Genomic DNA, 19,562 nt, shown 5'->3' with positions numbered 1-19,562 from the left:
TCAATACCAGTAGCCCACCAAGTACAATATTAATACTACTTTATTCATCTCAATAACAGAACAATATAAATACTACTTTATCTCAATACCAGTAGCCCACCAAGTACAATATAAATACTACTTTATTCATCTCAATGCCAGTACAATATAAATACTACTTTATTCATCTCAATACCAGTAGCCCACCAAGTACAATATAAATACCGATTGTAAATATGGTATTGGAACTGACCCCGTATAAATTACACAGTGTCCTACACATTGTAAATATGGTATTGGAACTGACCCCGTATAAATACTGAACAAAAATATTAAATGCAACATGCTACAATTTCAAAGATTTTACTGAGTTACAGTTCATAGAAGGAAATCAGTCATTTAAATAAATAAATTAGGCCCTAATCTATGGATTAGACATGACTGGGAATACAGATATGCATCTGTTGGTCACAGATACCGTTAAAAGTTAGGGTTGTGGATCAGAACCAGTCAGTATCTGGTGTGACCACCATTTGCCTCATGCAGCGCGACACGTCTCCTTCACATAGAGTTGATCAGGCTGCTGATTGGTGGCCTGTTGGAATGTTGTCCGACTTCCTCTTCAATGGCTGTGCGAAGTTGCTGGATATTGGCGAGAACTGGAAACACGCTGTCGTACACGTCTATCCAGAGCATCCCAAACATGCTCAATGAGTGACATGTCTGGTGAAGTACGCAGGCCATGGAAGAACTGGGACATTTTCAGCTTCCAGGAATTGTGTACAGATCCTTGTTGACATTATCGTGCTGAAACATGAGGTGATGCAGGAGGAAGAACGGCACGACAATGGGCCCCAGGATCTCGTCACGGTATCTCTGTGCATTCAAATTGCCATTGATAAAATGCAATTGTGTTCGTTGTCCGTATCTTACCGTACGCAGCAGGTTAGGAGAAAAAAACGTATCAGGTTGTGATAATTAAGTTAAGGTTAGGAAAATGGTTAGGGTTAGCTAAAATGCCCCCCCAAAAAAATATTATATATACTTTTATGTTTCCACACCTCACAAGCTACAGACAACATGGAAAGCGGTAATATGTCTAGATGGGATACAGCTTTTGTCAAATTGACATCTAAGTATATTATATTTTTTTTGGTGTATTTTAGTTAAACTTAACCATTTTCCTAACCTTAACCTAATTATCATAACCTTTTTCTCCTAACCTGCTACGTACGTTCTCCTAAACTTACTACGAAAAGTGATTTTTTTTTTTGTTTGTTGATAAAAGCTGTATCCCATCTAGACTCAAAATCACAGTCCTCCCACAATCCTCTCCTTCCATTTTTAATCCCGACATCCACTGCGGTCTCCACCGGACAAGATGGCGGACAGAATAGGTACGTCGGTTGTCTGTAAAAAAAATAAATAAACGTTTACAGGTTTTAATTTATTTTTTAATTAATCAAACTGACATATTTTCACTTCAGCATTTACATACGAAACATTGTATTTTATTACATTTTTAAAAAAAAAGCCAGTTAGTTAATAATGTTTCTATGTTGTGTTTTTGAAGGCCGCGGTAAATCCATGGTTACGAGTCAAGTCAAGGACTTTACTGTCATGGTCATTAAAACGGACAAAATACAACTTTAAAAACAGCTTGGGTATATTACAAGGAGGAGAATAAGCGAAAAAAAACAAATAGAAATATATATATATTCCCTGACAGTTTCTCTAAAGGGTTGTAAAAATATTCAACTAATTTTACAGCGTTTTGCGTCCAGACGATATGCTAGGTGGCTAGGTATTTAGCCAGGTAAGATAGTTAGCTATATGTCTGTATTTGATTTGATATAATGTGGAATAGGTTTTCTATTTTTTGTTTTCTCATTTCTTTGGGAATAACCTCTGGCTGTTATGTTTTATATGTTACTGTTAAAATAAAAAGTTAGCTAAGCTAAGCTAGTTAGCCTGCAGGACTAGCCTCTTGCAATGCAGTCGGAGTTAGAAACGTTTTGTAGCTTGTCGGCTAATGACAGGCTAACTGGTTATGACAAACAGCCTTGTCTCAACATAACTCCCGTGACTTTGAACTAGCTAACTATCATATATTTCGATATGCTAGGTGGCTAGGTATGTAGCCATGTTAGTTAGCTAAGCTAGTTAGCCTGCAGGACTAGCCTCTTGCAATGCAGTCGGAGTTAGCAACGTTTTGTAGCTTGCCGGCTAATGACAGGCTAACTGTCTCAACGACCCAGACTCAACATAACTCCCGGGACTTTGAACTAGCTACCTATTAAACCTTTTAGTTAGCTTATCTAGAGAACACAGTTTGTCAGTTAACTTATTGCATCTTTGTGAATTATGAGAATTGTACACAACTGGCTCAGGTCTCTCTAGTGAAATGCTAACAAGACATAGCATTCATTGTTACGAAGTTATATGGTTACTATCTTCGGTGGTGTGTTTATTGTGTGAGAGGGACGGCAGGTTTGTGTGTGTGTGAGAGGGACGGCAGGTTTGTGTGTGTGTGAGAGGGACGGCAGGTTTGTGTGTGTGTGTGTGTGTGTGTGAAAGAGAGGGACGGCAGGTGTGTATTTATTGTGTGTATACCTGTGTCCTTAGTTCCCGTGGGTAAGAGAGATGGCAGGTGTGTATTTATTGTGTGTATACCTGTGTCCTTAGTCCCTGTGGGTAAGAGAGATGGCAGGTGTGTATTTATTGTGTGTATACCAGGTGTGTGTGTACCAGGTGTGTATTTATTGTGTGTATACCAGGTGTGTGTGTACCAGGTGTGTATTTATTGTGTGTATACCAGGTGTGTGTGTACCAGGTGTGTATTTATTGTGTGTATACCTGTGTCCTTAGTCCCTGTGGGTAAGAGAGATGGCAGGTGTGTATTTATTGTGTGTATACCAGGTGTGTGTGTACCAGGTGTGTATTTATTGTGTGTATACCAGGTGTGTGTGTACCAGGTGTGTATACCAGGTGTGTGTGTACCAGGTGTGTATTTATTGTGTGTATACCAGGTGTGTGTGTACCAGGTGTGTATTTATTGTGTGTATACCAGGTGTGTGTGTACCAGGTGTGTATTTATTGTGTGTATACCAGGTGTGTGTGTACCAGGTGTGTATTTATTGTGTGTATACCAGGTGTGTGTGTACCAGGTGTGTATTTATTGTGTGTGTATACCAGGTGTGTGTGTACCAGGTGTGTATTTATTGTGTGTATACCAGGTGTGTGTGTGTACCAGGTGTGTATTTATTGTGTGTATACCTGTGTCCTTAGTTCCCGTGGGTAAGAGAGATGGCAGGTGTGTATTTATTGTGTGTATACCAGGTGTGTGTGTATTTATTGTGTGTATACCTGTGTCCTTAGTCCCTGTGGGTGAGAAGCGGCTGATGGAGGTGAAGCTGTGTGAACTGGGCTCCTGGATGGGCAAGAGGGACTTCACTCCTAACGGACTCCTCGCCAGCATCCGCAATGGTTAGACTTCTGGGACAGTTATCACACACACACACACACACACACACACACACTCCTAACGGACTCCTCGCCAGCATCCGCAATGGTTAGACTTCTGGGACAGTTATCACACACACACACACTCCTAACGGACTCCTCGCCAGCATCCGCAATGGTTAGACTTCTGGGACAGTTATCACACACACACACACTCCTAACGGACTCCTCGCCAGCATCCGCAATGGTTAGACTTCTGGGACAGTTACCCCCCCACACACACACACTCCTAACGGACTCCTCGCCAGCATCCGCAATGGTTAGACTTCTGGGACAGTTATCACACACACACACACACACACACACACACACACACACACACACACACACTCCTAACGGACTCCTCGCCAGCATCCGCAATGGTTAGACTTCTGGGACAGTTATCACACACACACACACACACACACACTCCTAACGGACTCCTCGCCAGCATCCGCAATGGTTAGACTTCTGGGACAGTTATCACACACACACACACACACACACACACACACTCCTAACGGACTCCTCGCCAGCATCCGCAATGGTTAGACTTCTGGGACAGTTATCACACACACACACACACACACACACACACACTCCTAACGGACTCCTCGCCAGCATCCGCAATGGTTAGACTTCTGGGACAGTTATCACACACACACACACACACACACACTCCTAACGGACTCCTCGCCAGCATCCGCAATGGTTAGACTTCTGGGACAGTTATCACACACACACACACACTCACACACACTCACACACACACACTCACACACACTCACACACACACACACACACACACACACACACAGAGTAACATGCTGTCTCCCCCCCCCAGGCCATGACAGATATTACAACAAGTACATCAACGTGAAGAAGGGAGGTATCGGAGGCGTGGCCATGCTGCTGGTTGGATACGTGGCCCTCAGTTACCTCTGGGAGTACGACCACCTCAGTGAGTACTAACCCTGGTGGGAGTACGACCACCTCAGTGAGTACTAACCCTGGTGGGAGTACGACCACCTCAGTGAGTACTAACCCTGGTGGGAGTACGACCACCTCAGTGAGTACTAACCCTGGTGGGAGTACGACCACCTCAGCGAGTACTAACCCTGGGGGAGTACGACCACCTCAGCGAGTACTAACCCTGGGGGAGTACGACCACCTCAGCGAGTACTAACCCTAACCCTGTGGGAGTACGACCACCTCAGCGAGTACTAACCCTGGGGGAGTACGACCACCTCAGTGAGTACTAACCCTGGGGGAGTACGACCACCTCAGTGAGTACTAACCCTGGGGGAGTACGACCACCTCAGTGAGTACTAACCCTGGGGGAGTACGACCACCTCAGTGAGTACTAACCCTGGGGGAGTACGACCACCTCAGTGAGTACTAACCCTGGGGGAGTACGACCACCTCAGTGAGTACTAACCCTGGGGGAGTACGACCACCTCAGTGAGTACTAACCCTGGGGGAGTACGACCACCTCAGTGAGTACTAACCCTGGGGGAGTACGACCACCTCAGTGAGTACTAACCCTGTGGGAGTACGACCACCTCAGTGAGTACTAACCCTGGTGGGAGTACGACCACCTCAGTGAGTACTAACCCTGGTGGGAGTACGACCACCTCAGTGAGTACTAACCCTGGGGGAGTACGACCACCTCAGTGAGTACTAACCCTGGTGGGAGTACGACCACCTCAGTGAGTACTAACCCTGGGGGAGTACGACCACCTCAGTGAGTACTAACCCTAACCCTCTGGGAGTACGACCACCTCAGTGAGTACTAACCCTGGGGGAGTACGACCACCTCAGTGAGTACTAACCCTGGGGGAGTACGACCACCTCAGTGAGTACTAACCCTAACCCTGGGGGAGTACGACCACCTCAGTGAGTACTAACCCTAACCCTGGGGGAGTACGACCACCTCAGTGAGTACTAACCCTAACCCTGTGGGAGTACGACCACCTCAGTGAGTACTAACCCTGGGGGAGTACGACCACCTCAGTGAGTACTAACCCTGGGGGAGTACGACCACCTCAGTGAGTACTAACCCTCTGGGAGTACGACCACCTCAGTGAGTACTAACCCTGGGGGAGTACGACCACCTCAGTGAGTACTAACCCTGGGGGAGTACGACCACCTCAGTGAGTACTAACCCTGGGGGAGTACGACCACCTCAGTGAGTACTAACCCTGGTGGGAGTACGACCACCTCAGTGAGTACTAACCCTGGTGGGAGTACGACCACCTCAGTGAGTACTAACCCTGGTGGGAGTACGACCACCTCAGTGAGTACTAACCCTGGTGGGAGTACGACCACCTCAGTGAGTACTAACCCTGGTGGGAGTACGACCACCTCAGTGAGTACTAACCCTGGTGGGAGTACGACCACCTCAGTGAGTACTAACCCTAACCCTGGGGGAGTACGACCACCTCAGTGAGTACTAACCCTAACCCTGGGGGAGTACGACCACCTCAGTGAGTACTAACCCTAACCCTGTGGGAGTACGACCACCTCAGTGAGTACTAACCCTGGGGGAGTACGACCACCTCAGTGAGTACTAACCCTGGGGGAGTACGACCACCTCAGTGAGTACTAACCCTGGGGGAGTACGACCACCTCAGTGAGTACTAACCCTGGGGGAGTACGACCACCTCAGTGAGTACTAACCCTGGGGGAGTACGACCACCTCAGTGAGTAGTACGACCACCTCAGTGAGTACTAACCCTGGGGGAGTACGACCACCTCAGTGAGTAGTACGACCACCTCAGTGAGTACTAACCCTGGGGGAGTACGACCACCTCAGTGAGTACTAACCCTGGGGGAGTACGACCACCTCAGTGAGTACTAACCCTGGGGGAGTACGACCACCTCAGTGAGTACTAACCCTGGGGGAGTACGACCACCTCAGTGAGTACTAACCCTGGTGGGAGTACGACCACCTCAGTGAGTACTAACCCTAACCCTGGTGGGAGTACGACCACCTCAGTGAGTACTAACCCTAACCCTGGGGGAGTACGACCACCTCAGTGAGTACTAACCCTAACCCTGTGGGAGTACGACCACCTCAGTGAGTACTAGCCCTAACCCTGGGGGAGTACGACCACCTCAGTGAGTACTAACCCTAACCCTGGGGGAGTACGACCACCTCAGTGAGTACTAACCCTGGGGGAGTACGACCACCTCAGTGAGTACTAACCCTGGGGGAGTACGACCACCTCAGTGAGTACTAACCCTGGGGGAGTACGACCACCTCAGTGAGTACTAACCCTGGGGGAGTACGACCACCTCAGTGAGTACTAACCCTGGGGGAGTACGACCACCTCAGTGAGTACTAACCCTGGGGGAGTACGACCACCTCAGTGAGTACTAACCCTGGGGGAGTACGACCACCTCAGTGAGTACTAACCCTGGGGGAGTACGACCACCTCAGTGAGTACTAACCCTGGGGGAGTACGACCACCTCAGTGAGTACTAACCCTGGGGGAGTACGACCACCTCAGTGAGTACTAACCCTGGGGGAGTACGACCACCTCAGTGAGTACTAACCCTGGTGGGAGTACGACCACCTCAGTGAGTACTAACCCTGGGGGAGTACGACCACCTCAGTGAGTATTAACCCTGGTGGGAGTACGACCACCTCAGTGAGTACTAACCCTAACCCTGGTGGGAGTACGACCACCTCAGTGAGTACTAACCCTAACCCTGGGGGAGTACTAACCCTAACCCTGTGGGAGTACGACCACCTCAGTGAGTACTAGCCCTAACCCTGGGGGAGTACGACCACCTCAGTGAGTACTAACCCTGGGGGAGTACGACCACCTCAGTGAGTACTAACCCTGGTGGGAGTACGACCACCTCAGTGAGTACTAACCCTGGGGGAGTACGACCACCTCAGTGAGTACTAACCCTGGGGGAGTACGACCACCTCAGTGAGTACTAACCCTGGGGGAGTACGACCACCTCAGTGAGTACTAACCCTGGTGGGAGTACGACCACCTCAGTGAGTACTAACCCTGGGGGAGTACGACCACCTCAGTGAGTACTAACCCTAACCCTGGGGGAGTACAGACACTGTGGGAGTACAGACACTGGGGGAGTACGACCACCTCAGTGAGTACTAACCCTAACCCTGGGGGAGTACAGACACTGTGGGAGTACAGACACTGGGGGAGTACGACCACCTCAGTGAGTACTAACCCTAACCCTGGGGGAGTACTAACCCTAACCCTGGGGGAGTACTAACCCTAACCCTGGGGGAGTACGACCACCTCAGTGAGTACTAACCCTGGGGGAGTACGACCACCTCAGTGAGTACTAACCCTGTGGGAGTACGACCACCTCAGTGAGTACTAACCCTAACCCTGTGGGAGTACGACCACCTCAGTGAGTACTAACCCTAACCCTGTGGGAGTACAGACACTGTGGGAGTACAGACACTGTGGGAGTACGACCACCTCAGTGAGTACTAACCCTGGGGGAGTACGACCACCTCAGTGAGTACTAACCCTAACCCTGTGGGAGTACAGACACTGGGGGAGTACGACCACCTCAGTGAGTACTAACCCTAACCCTCTGGGAGTACGACCACCTCAGTGAGTACTAACCCTAACCCTGTGGGAGTACGACCACCTCAGTGAGTACTAACCCTGGGGGAGTACGACCACCTCAGTGAGTACTAACCCTGGGGGAGTACGACCACCTCAGTGAGTACTAACCCTGGGGGAGTACGACCACCTCAGTGAGTACTAACCCTGGGGGAGTACGACCACCTCAGTGAGTACAGACACTGGGGGAGTACGACCACCTCAGTGACTACTAACCCTGGTGGGAGTACGACCACCTCAGTGAGTACTAACCCTGGGGGAGTACGACCACCTCAGTGAGTACTAACCCTAACCCTGGGGGAGTACGACCACCTCAGTGAGTACTAACCCTAACCCTGTGGGAGTACGACCACCTCAGTGAGTACTAACCCTGGGGGAGTACGACCACCTCAGTGAGTACTAACCCTGGTGGGAGTACGACCACCTCAGTGAGTACTAACCCTGGGGGAGTACGACCACCTCAGTGAGTACTAACCCTGGGGGAGTACGACCACCTCAGTGAGTACTAACCCTAACCCTGGGGGAGTACGACCACCTCAGTGAGTACTAACCCTAACCCTGGGGGAGTACGACCACCTCAGTGAGTACTAACCCTAACCCTGTGGGAGTACGACCACCTCAGTGAGTACTAACCCTAACCCTGTGGGAGTACAGACACTGTGGGAGTACAGACACTGTGGGAGTACAGACACTGTGGGAGTACAATACCATTCACCTCAAAGCACTGTGAAGGACAATCTGATCTGACGTTAACCTCTCTCCCCCCTCGCTCTCTGTCCCCTCTCTGTCCCCACTTCTCCATTCTCCCTCTCTCCTTCTCCTCTCTCTCTCTCTCTCTCCCTCTCTTCTTCTCCTCTCAGAGCACGACCGCTGGAGGAAGTACCACTAAGCCCCTCCTCTCCTGACCCAGCAGGGCAGAGCCTGACCTCTGACCCCCTGGCTCCAGCTGTCTGTATTATACCACCGATGTGACCAATAATAAAATATAACTACTTCTAATATTTACATTTGATCTGCTGTGTTTGGAGGTTCATTACAGTGTTTGGATGTTTTATTTGCTAGTTGATATGACTGTGGACATAAATAAATGTTTTGTTAAATGGGGAAACGTTACAGTGAACTCAAATCTAATTTTTATTTGTCACATACACGTGTTTAGCAGATGTTGGTGTCTAGCTCTAACAGTACAGTAATATCTAACAATGAACACATCTCTAAAATAAATGTATAAATATTTTGATGCTCAATGTCACAGTGACAGACTAAGATACAGTATATACATTTGATGAATAATGTATAATTTGTAAACATTAAAATGGCCAGTGATTCCTAGTCTATGTATATATGGCAGCAGGCTCTAATGTGCTGGTGATGGCTGTTTATCAGTCTGATGGCCTGGAGATAGAAGCTGTTTATCAGTCTGATGGTCTGGAGATAGAAGCTGTTTAACAGTCTGATGGCCTGGAGATAGAAGCTGTTTACCAGTCTGATGGTCTGGAGATAGAAGCTGTTTACCAGTCTGATGGCCTGGAGATAGAAGCTGTTTACCAGTCTGATGGCCTGGAGATAGAAGCTGTTTATCAGTCTGATGGTCTGGAGATAGAAGCTGTTTAACAGTCTGATGGCCTGGAGATAGAAGCTGTTTATCAGTCTGATGGCCTGGAGATAGAAGCTGTTTATCAGTCTGATGGCCTGGAGATAGAAGCTGTTTACCAGTCTGATGGCCTGGAGATAGAAGCTGTTTATCAGTCTGATGGTCTGGAGATAGAAGCTGTTTATCAGTCTGATGGTCTGGAGATAGAAGCTGTTTACCAGTCTGATGGTCTGGAGATAGAAGCTGTTTATCAGTCTGACGGCCTGGAGATAGAAGCTGTTTACCAGTCTGACGGCCTGGAGATAGAAGCTGTTTACCAGTCTGATGGCCTGGAGATAGAAGCTGTTTACCAGTCTGATGGCCTGGAGATAGAAGCTGTTTACCAGTCTGATGGCCTGGAGATAGAAGCTGTTTACCAGTCTGATGGTCTGGAGATAGAAGCTGTTTACCAGTCTGATGGCCTGGAGATAGAAGCTGTTTATCAGTCTGATGGCCTGGAGATAGAAGCTGTTTACCAGTCTGATGGTCTGGAGATAGAAGCTGTTTATCAGTCTGATGGCCTGGAGATAGAAGCTGTTTAACAGTCTGATGGTCTGGAGATAGAAGCTGTTTATCAGTCTGATGGTCTGGAGATAGAAGCTGTTTACCAGTCTGATGGTCTGGAGATAGAAGCTGTTTACCAGTCTGATGGCCTGGAGATAGAAGCTGTTTACCAGTCTGATGGCCTGGAGATAGAAGCTGTTTACCAGTCTGATGGCCTGGAGATAGAAGCTGTTTATCAGTCTGATGGCCTGGAGATAGAAGCTGTTTAACAGTCTGATGGCCTGGAGATAGAAGCTGTTTATCAGTCTGATGACCTGGAGATAGAAGCTGTTTATCAGTCTGATGGTCTGGAGATAGAAGCTGTTTACCAGTCTGATGGCCTGGAGATAGAAGCTGTTTAACAGTCTGATGGCCTGGAGATAGAAGCTGTTTATCAGTCTGATGGTCTGGAGATAGAAGCTGTTTATCAGTCTGATGGCCTGGAGATAGAAGCTGTTTAGCAGTCTGATGGCCTGGAGATAGAAGCTGTTTTTCCAGTCTCTCGGTTCCAGCTTTGATACACCTGTACTGACCTCGCCTTCTGGATGATAGCGGGGTGAACAGGCAGTGGCTCGGGTGGTTGTTGTCCTTGATGATCTCTCTTGGCCTTCCTGTGACATCGGGTGCTGTAGGTATCCTGGGAGGGCAGGCAGTCTGCCGTCGGTGATGTGTTGGACAGACTTGAGGGCGGCGCAGTTGCCGTACCGGGCGGTGATACTGCCTGACAGGATGCTCTCGATGGTGCATCTGTGAACGTTTGTGGGTCTTAGCGGGTAAAGCTGAATTTCTTCAGCCTCCTGAGGTGCTGTTACGCCTTCACCTCACTGTGGTTGGACCATTTCAGTTTGTCGGTGATGTGAACGCTGAGGAACTTGGGAAGATTTCCACCTTCTCCACTGCGGTCCTGTCGGTGGATAGGCGGGGTGCAATCCCTGCTGTTTCCTGAAGTCCACTCATCAACAACAGTATTTTACAGTCTAGAACAAGACTGACTGGAACAGGTTTATTGTATTTTTACAGACTAGACCAGGAGGAACAGGTTTATTGTATTTTACAGACTAGAACAGGTTTATTGTATTTTACAGACTAGACCAGGAGGAACAGGTTTATTGTATTTTACAGACTAGACCAGGAGGAACAAGAGACTGACTGGAACAGGTTTACTGTATTTTACAGACTAGACCAGGAGGAACAGGTTTATTGTATTTTTACAGACTAGACCAGGAGGAACAGGTTTACTGTATTTTACAGACTAGAACAGGTTTATTGTATTTTACAGACTAGACCAGGAGGAACAGGTTTATTGTATTTTACAGACTAGACCAGGAGGAACAGGTTTATTGTATTTTACAGACTAGACCAGGAGGAACAGGTTTACTGTATTTTACAGACTAGACCAGGAGGAACAGGTTTATTGTATTTTTACAGACTAGACCAGGAGGAACAGGTTTACTGTATTTTTACAGACTAGACCAGGAGGAACAGGTTTACTGTATTTTACAGACTAGACCAGGAGGAACAGGTTTATTGTATTTTACAGACTAGACCAGGAGGAACAGGTTTATTGTATTTTTACAGACTAGACCAGGAGGAACAGGTTTATTGTATTTTACAGACTAGACCAGGAGGAACAGGTTTACTGTATTTTACAGACTAGACCAGGAGGAACAGGTTTACTGTATTTTACAGACTAGACCAGGAGGAACAGGTTTATTGTATTTTACAGACTAGACCAGGAGGAACAGGTTTATTGTATTTTACAGACTAGACCAGGAGGAACAGGTTTACTGTATTTTACAGACTAGACCAGGAGGAACAGGTTTACTGTATTTTTACAGACTAGACCAGGAGGAACAGGTTTATTGTATTTTACAGACTAGACCAGGAGGAACAGGTTTACTGTATTTTTACAGACTAGACCAGGAGGAACAGGTTTACTGTATTTTACAGACTAGACCAGGAGGAACAGGTTTACTGTATTTTACAGACTAGACCAGGAGGAACAGGTTTATTGTATTTTACAGACTAGACCAGGAGGAACAGGTTTACTGTATTTTACAGACTAGACCAGGAGGAACAGGTTTACTGTATTTTACAGACTAGACCAGGAGGAACAGGTTTATTGTATTTTACAGACTAGAACAGGTTTACTGTATTTTTACAGACTAGACCAGGAGGAACAGGTTTATTGTATTTTAGACTAGACCAGGAGGAACAGGTTTACTGTATTTTACAGACTAGACCAGGAGGAACAGGTTTACTGTATTTTACAGACTAGACCAGGAGGAACAGGTTTATTGTATTTTTACAGACTAGACCAGGAGGAACAGGTTTACTGTATTTTTACAGACTAGACCAGGAGGAACAGGTTTACTGTATTTTACAGACTAGACCAGGAGGAACAGGTTTATTGTATTTTACAGACTAGACCAGGAGGAACAGGTTTACTGTATTTTACAGACTAGACCAGGAGGAACAGGTTTACTGTATTTTACAGACTAGACCAGGAGGAACAGGTTTATTGTATTTTTACAGACTAGACCAGGAGGAACAGGTTTATTGTATTTTACAGACTAGACCAGGAGGAACAGGTTTACTGTATTTTACAGACTAGACCAGGAGGAACAGGTTTACTGTATTTTACAGACTAGACCAGGAGGAACAGGTTTATTGTATTTTACAGACTAGACCAGGAGGAACAGGTTTATTGTATTTTACAGACTAGACCAGGAGGAACAGGTTTATTGTATTTTACAGACTAGACCAGGAGGAACAGGTTTATTGTATTTTTACAGACTAGACCAGGAGGAACAGGTTTATTGTATTTTACAGACTAGACCAGGAGGAACAGGTTTACTGTATTTTACAGACTAGACCAGGAGGAACAGGTTTACTGTATTTTACAGACTAGACCAGGAGGAACAGGTTTATTGTATTTTACAGACTAGAACAGGTTTACTGTATTTTTACAGACTAGACCAGGAGGAACAGGTTTATTGTAATTTACAGACTAGACCAGGAGGAACAGGTTTACTGTATTTTACAGACTAGACCAGGAGGAACAGGTTTACTGTATTTTACAGACTAGACCAGGAGGAACAGGTTTATTGTATTTTTACAGACTAGACCAGGAGGAACAGGTTTATTGTATTTTACAGACTAGACCAGGAGGAACAGGTTTACTGTATTTTACAGACTAGACCAGGAGGAACAGGTTTATTGTATTTTTACAGACTAGACCAGGAGGAACAGGTTTATTGTATTTTACAGACTAGACCAGGAGGAACAGGTTTACTGTATTTTACAGACTAGACCAGGAGGAACAGGTTTATTGTATTTTTACAGACTAGACCAGGAGGAACAGGTTTATTGTATTTTACAGACTAGACCAGGAGGAACAGGTTTATTGTATTTTACAGACTAGACCAGGAGGAACAGGTTTACTGTATTTTTACAGACTAGACCAGGAGGAACAGGTTTACTGTATTTTACAGACTAGACCAGGAGGAACAGGTTTATTGTATTTTACAGAGTAGACCAGGAGGAACAGGTTTATTGTAATTTACAGACTAGACCAGGAGGAACAGGTTTACTGTATTTTACAGACTAGACCAGGAGGAACAGGTTTACTGTATTTTACAGACTAGACCAGGAGGAACAGGTTTACTGTATTTTACAGACTAGACCAGGAGGAACAGGTTTATTGTATTTTTACAGACTAGACCAGGAGGAACAGGTTTACTGTATTTTTACAGACTAGACCAGGAGGAACAGGTTTACTGTATTTTACAGACTAGACCAGGAGGAACAGGTTTACTGTATTTTACAGACTAGACCAGGAGGAACAGGTTTATTGTATTTTACAGACTAGACCAGGAGGAACAGGTTTACTGTATTTTACAGACTAGACCAGGAGGAACAGGTTTACTGTATTTTTACAGACTAGACCAGGAGGAACAGGTTTATTGTATTTTACAGACTAGACCAGGAGGAACAGGTTTACTGTATTTTTACAGACTAGACCAGGAGGAACAGGTTTACTGTATTTTACAGACTAGACCAGGAGGAACAGGTTTACTGTATTTTACAGACTAGACCAGGAGGAACAGGTTTATTGTATTTTACAGACTAGACCAGGAGGAACAGGTTTACTGTATTTTACAGACTAGACCAGGAGGAACAGGTTTACTGTATTTTACAGACTAGACCAGGAGGAACAGGTTTATTGTATTTTACAGACTAGAACAGGTTTACTGTATTTTTACAGACTAGACCAGGAGGAACAGGTTTATTGTATTTTAGACTAGACCAGGAGGAACAGGTTTACTGTATTTTACAGACTAGACCAGGAGGAACAGGTTTACTGTATTTTACAGACTAGACCAGGAGGAACAGGTTTATTGTATTTTTACAGACTAGACCAGGAGGAACAGGTTTACTGTATTTTTACAGACTAGACCAGGAGGAACAGGTTTACTGTATTTTACAGACTAGACCAGGAGGAACAGGTTTACTGTATTTTACAGACTAGACCAGGAGGAACAGGTTTATTGTATTTTTACAGACTAGACCAGGAGGAACAGGTTTACTGTATTTTACAGACTAGAACAGGTTTACTGTATTTTTACAGACTAGACCAGGAGGAACAGGTTTATTGTATTTTACAGACTAGACCAGGAGGAACAGGTTTACTGTATTTTACAGACTAGACCAGGAGGAACAGGTTTACTGTATTTTACAGACTAGACCAGGAGGAACAGGTTTATTGTATTTTACAGACTAGAACAGGTTTACTGTATTTTTACAGACTAGACCAGGAGGAACAGGTTTATTGTATTTTACAGACTAGACCAGGAGGAACAGGTTTACTGTATTTTACAGACTAGACCAGGAGGAACAGGTTTATTGTATTTTACAGACTAGACCAGGAGGAACAGGTTTACTGTATTTTACAGACTAGACCAGGAGGAACAGGTTTACTGTATTTTACAGACTAGACCAGGAGGAACAGGTTTATTGTATTTTACAGACTAGACCAGGAGGAACAGGTTTATTGTATTTTACAGACTAGACCAGGAGGAACAGGTTTATTGTATTTTACAGACTAGACCAGGAGGAACAGGTTTATTGTATTTTTACAGACTAGACCAGGAGGAACAGGTTTATTGTATTTTACAGACTAGACCAGGAGGAACAGGTTTACTGTATTTTACAGACTAGACCAGGAGGAACAGGTTTACTGTATTTTACAGACTAGACCAGGAGGAACAGGTTTATTGTATTTTACAGACTAGAACAGGTTTACTGTATTTTTACAGACTAGACCAGGAGGAACAGGTTTATTGTATTTTACAGACTAGACCAGGAGGAACAGGTTTACTGTATTTTACAGACTAGACCAGGAGGAACAGGTTTACTGTATTTTACAGACTAGACCAGGAGGAACAGGTTTATTGTATTTTTACAGACTAGACCAGGAGGAACAGGTTTACTGTATTTTACAGACTAGAACAGGTTTATTGTATTTTACAGACTAGACCAGGAGGAACAGGTTTATTGTATTTTACAGACTAGACCAGGAGGAACAGGTTTATTGTATTTTACAGAGTAGACCAGGAGGAACAGGTTTATTGTAATTTACAGACTAGACCAGGAGGAACAGGTTTATTGTATTTTTACAGACTAGACCAGGAGGAACAGGTTTACTGTATTTTACAGACTAGACCAGGAGGAACAGGTTTATTGTATTTTACAGACTAGACCAGGAGGAACAGGTTTATTGTATTTTACAGACTAGACCAGGAGGAACAGGTTTACTGTATTTTACAGACTAGACCAGGAGGAACAGGTTTATTGTATTTTACAGACTAGACCAGGAGGAACAGGTTTACTGTATTTTACAGACTAGACCAGGAGGAACAGGTTTATTGTATTTTACAGACTAGAACAGGTTTATTGTATTTTACAGACTAGACCAGGAGGAACAGGTTTATTGTATTTTACAGACTAGACCAGGAGGAACAGGTTTATTGTATTTTTACAGACTAGACCAGGAGGAACAGGTTTACTGTATTTTTACAGACTAGACCAGGAGGAACAGGTTTACTGTATTTTACAGACTAGACCAGGAGGAACAGGTTTACTGTATTTTACAGACTAGACCAGGAGGAACAGGTTTATTGTATTTTACAGACTAGACCAGGAGGAACAGGTTTATTGTATTTTACAGACTAGACCAGGAGGAACAGGTTTACTGTATTTTACAGACTAGACCAGGAGGAACAGGTTTACTGTATTTTTACAGACTAGACCAGGAGGAACAGGTTTATTGTATTTTACAGACTAGACCAGGAGGAACAGGTTTACTGTATTTTTACAGACTAGACCAGGAGGAACAGGTTTACTGTATTTTACAGACTAGACCAGGAGGAACAGGTTTACTGTATTTTACAGACTAGACCAGGAGGAACAGGTTTATTGTATTTTACAGACTAGACCAGGAGGAACAGGTTTACTGTATTTTACAGACTAGACCAGGAGGAACAGGTTTACTGTATTTTACAGACTAGACCAGGAGGAACAGGTTTATTGTATTTTACAGACTAGAACAGGTTTACTGTATTTTTACAGACTAGACCAGGAGGAACAGGTTTATTGTATTTTAGACTAGACCAGGAGGAACAGGTTTACTGTATTTTACAGACTAGACCAGGAGGAACAGGTTTACTGTATTTTACAGACTAGACCAGGAGGAACAGGTTTATTGTATTTTTACAGACTAGACCAGGAGGAACAGGTTTACTGTATTTTTACAGACTAGACCAGGAGGAACAGGTTTACTGTATTTTACAGACTAGACCAGGAGGAACAGGTTTACTGTATTTTACAGACTAGACCAGGAGGAACAGGTTTATTGTATTTTTACAGACTAGACCAGGAGGAACAGGTTTACTGTATTTTACAGACTAGAACAGGTTTACTGTATTTTTACAGACTAGACCAGGAGGAACAGGTTTATTGTATTTTACAGACTAGACCAGGAGGAACAGGTTTACTGTATTTTACAGACTAGACCAGGAGGAACAGGTTTACTGTATTTTACAGACTAGACCAGGAGGAACAGGTTTATTGTATTTTACAGACTAGAACAGGTTTACTGTATTTTTACAGACTAGACCAGGAGGAACAGGTTTATTGTATTTTACAGACTAGACCAGGAGGAACAGGTTTACTGTATTTTACAGACTAGACCAGGAGGAACAGGTTTATTGTATTTTACAGACTAGACCAGGAGGAACAGGTTTACTGTATTTTACAGACTAGACCAGGAGGAACAGGTTTACTGTATTTTACAGACTAGACCAGGAGGAACAGGTTTATTGTATTTTACAGACTAGACCAGGAGGAACAGGTTTATTGTATTTTACAGACTAGACCAGGAGGAACAGGTTTATTGTATTTTTACAGACTAGACCAGGAGGAACAGGTTTATTGTATTTTACAGACTAGACCAGGAGGAACAGGTTTACTGTATTTTACAGACTAGACCAGGAGGAACAGGTTTACTGTATTTTACAGACTAGACCAGGAGGAACAGGTTTATTGTATTTTACAGACTAGAACAGGTTTACTGTATTTTTACAGACTAGACCAGGAGGAACAGGTTTATTGTATTTTACAGACTAGACCAGGAGGAACAGGTTTACTGTATTTTACAGACTAGACCAGGAGGAACAGGTTTATTGTATTTTACAGACTAGACCAGGAGGAACAGGTTTACTGTATTTTACAGACTAGACCAGGAGGAACAGGTTTACTGTATTTTACAGACTAGACCAGGAGGAACAGGTTTACTGTATTTTTACAGACTAGACCAGGAGGAACAGGTTTATTGTATTTTACAGACTAGACCAGGAGGAACAGGTTTATTGTATTTTACAGACTAGAACAGGTTTATTGTATTTTACAGACTAGACCAGGAGGAACAGGTTTACTGTATTTTACAGACTAGACCAGGAGGAACAGGTTTACTGTATTTTACAGACTAGACCAGGAGGAACAGGTTTATTGTATTTTTACAGACTAGACCAGGAGGAACAGGTTTATTGTATTTTACAGACTAGACCAGGAGGAACAGGTTTATTGTATTTTACAGACTAGACCAGGAGGAACAGGTTTACTGTATTTTACAGACTAGACCAGGAGGAACAGGTTTACTGTATTTTTACAGACTAGACCAGGAGGAACAGGTTTATTGTATTTTACAGACTAGACCAGGAGGAACAGGTTTACTGTATTTTACAGACTAGACCAGGAGGAACAGGTTTATTGTATTTTTACAGACTAGACCAGGAGGAACAGGTTTACTGTATTTTACAGACTAGACCAGGAGGAACAGGTTTACTGTATTTTACAGACTAGACCAGGAGGAACAGGTTTATTGTATTTTACAGACTAGACCAGGAGGAACAGGTTTATTGTATTTTACAGACTAGACCAGGAGGAACAGGTTTACTGTATTTTACAGACTAGACCAGGAGGAACAGGTTTACTGTATTTTTACAGACTAGACCAGGAGGAACAGGTTTACTGTATTTTTACAGACTAGACCAGGAGGAACAGGTTTACTGTATTTTACAGACTAGACCAGGAGGAACAGGTTTACTGTATTTTTACAGACTAGACCAGGAGGAACAGGTTTACTGTATTTTTACAGACTAGACCAGGAGGAACAGGTTTATTGTATTTTACAGACTAGACCAGGAGGAACAGGTTTATTGTATTTTACAGACTAGACCAGGAGGAACAGGTTTATTGTATTTTACAGACTAGACCAGGAGGAACAGGTTTATTGTATTTTACAGACTAGAACAGGTTTACTGTATTTTTACAGACTAGACCAGGAGGAACAGGTTTATTGTATTTTACAGACTAGACCAGGAGGAACAGGTTTACTGTATTTTACAGACTAGACCAGGAGGAACAGGTTTATTGTATTTTACAGACTAGACCAGGAGGAACAGGTTTACTGTATTTTACAGACTAGACCAGGAGAAACAGGTTTACTGTATTTTACAGACTAGACCAGGAGGAACAGGTTTATTGTATTTTTACAGACTAGACCAGGAGGAACAGGTTTACTGTATTTTACAGACTAGACCAGGAGGAACAGGTTTACTGTATTTTACAGACTAGACCAGGAGGAACAGGTTTACTGTATTTTACAGACTAGACCAGGAGGAACAGGTTTATTGTATTTTACAGACTAGACCAGGAGGAACAGGTTTATT

The 19,562-nt window shown here is 44.3% G+C and overlaps 1 protein-coding gene across 3 annotated transcripts; it reads left to right on the top strand.

Annotated features, from left to right (window-relative positions):
- Window positions 1–1,248: 1,248 nt before the first annotated feature.
- On the top strand, window positions 1,249–9,209 carry LOC123732127 (ATP synthase F(0) complex subunit f, mitochondrial). 3 transcript variants are annotated; one of them, XM_082972502.1, is made up of 4 exons: window positions 1,249–1,376; window positions 3,358–3,465; window positions 4,325–4,441; window positions 8,957–9,209. In XM_082972502.1, exons 1-4 carry the CDS (start codon window positions 1,361–1,363, stop codon window positions 8,983–8,985), a joined length of 270 nt encoding a protein of 89 aa, XP_082828628.1. In that variant the 5' UTR covers window positions 1,249–1,360; the 3' UTR covers window positions 8,986–9,209. The 3 variants fall into 3 exon arrangements, with proteins under 3 accessions (XP_082828628.1, XP_082828629.1, XP_082828630.1); XM_082972503.1 differs by having other exon boundaries at window positions 4,325–4,477; XM_082972504.1 differs by lacking the exons at window positions 1,249–1,376; window positions 3,358–3,465 and adding an exon at window positions 4,095–4,191.
- Window positions 9,210–19,562: the final 10,353 nt, after the last annotated feature.

The sequence above is a fragment of the Salmo salar genome, unplaced genomic scaffold (assembly GCF_965601325.2).
Source record: "Salmo salar unplaced genomic scaffold, fSalSal1 ptg000721l, whole genome shotgun sequence".
NCBI classification, from domain to species: Eukaryota; Metazoa; Chordata; class Actinopteri; order Salmoniformes; family Salmonidae; genus Salmo; species Salmo salar.
This window is presented reverse-complemented; position numbering and strand designations above follow the sequence as displayed.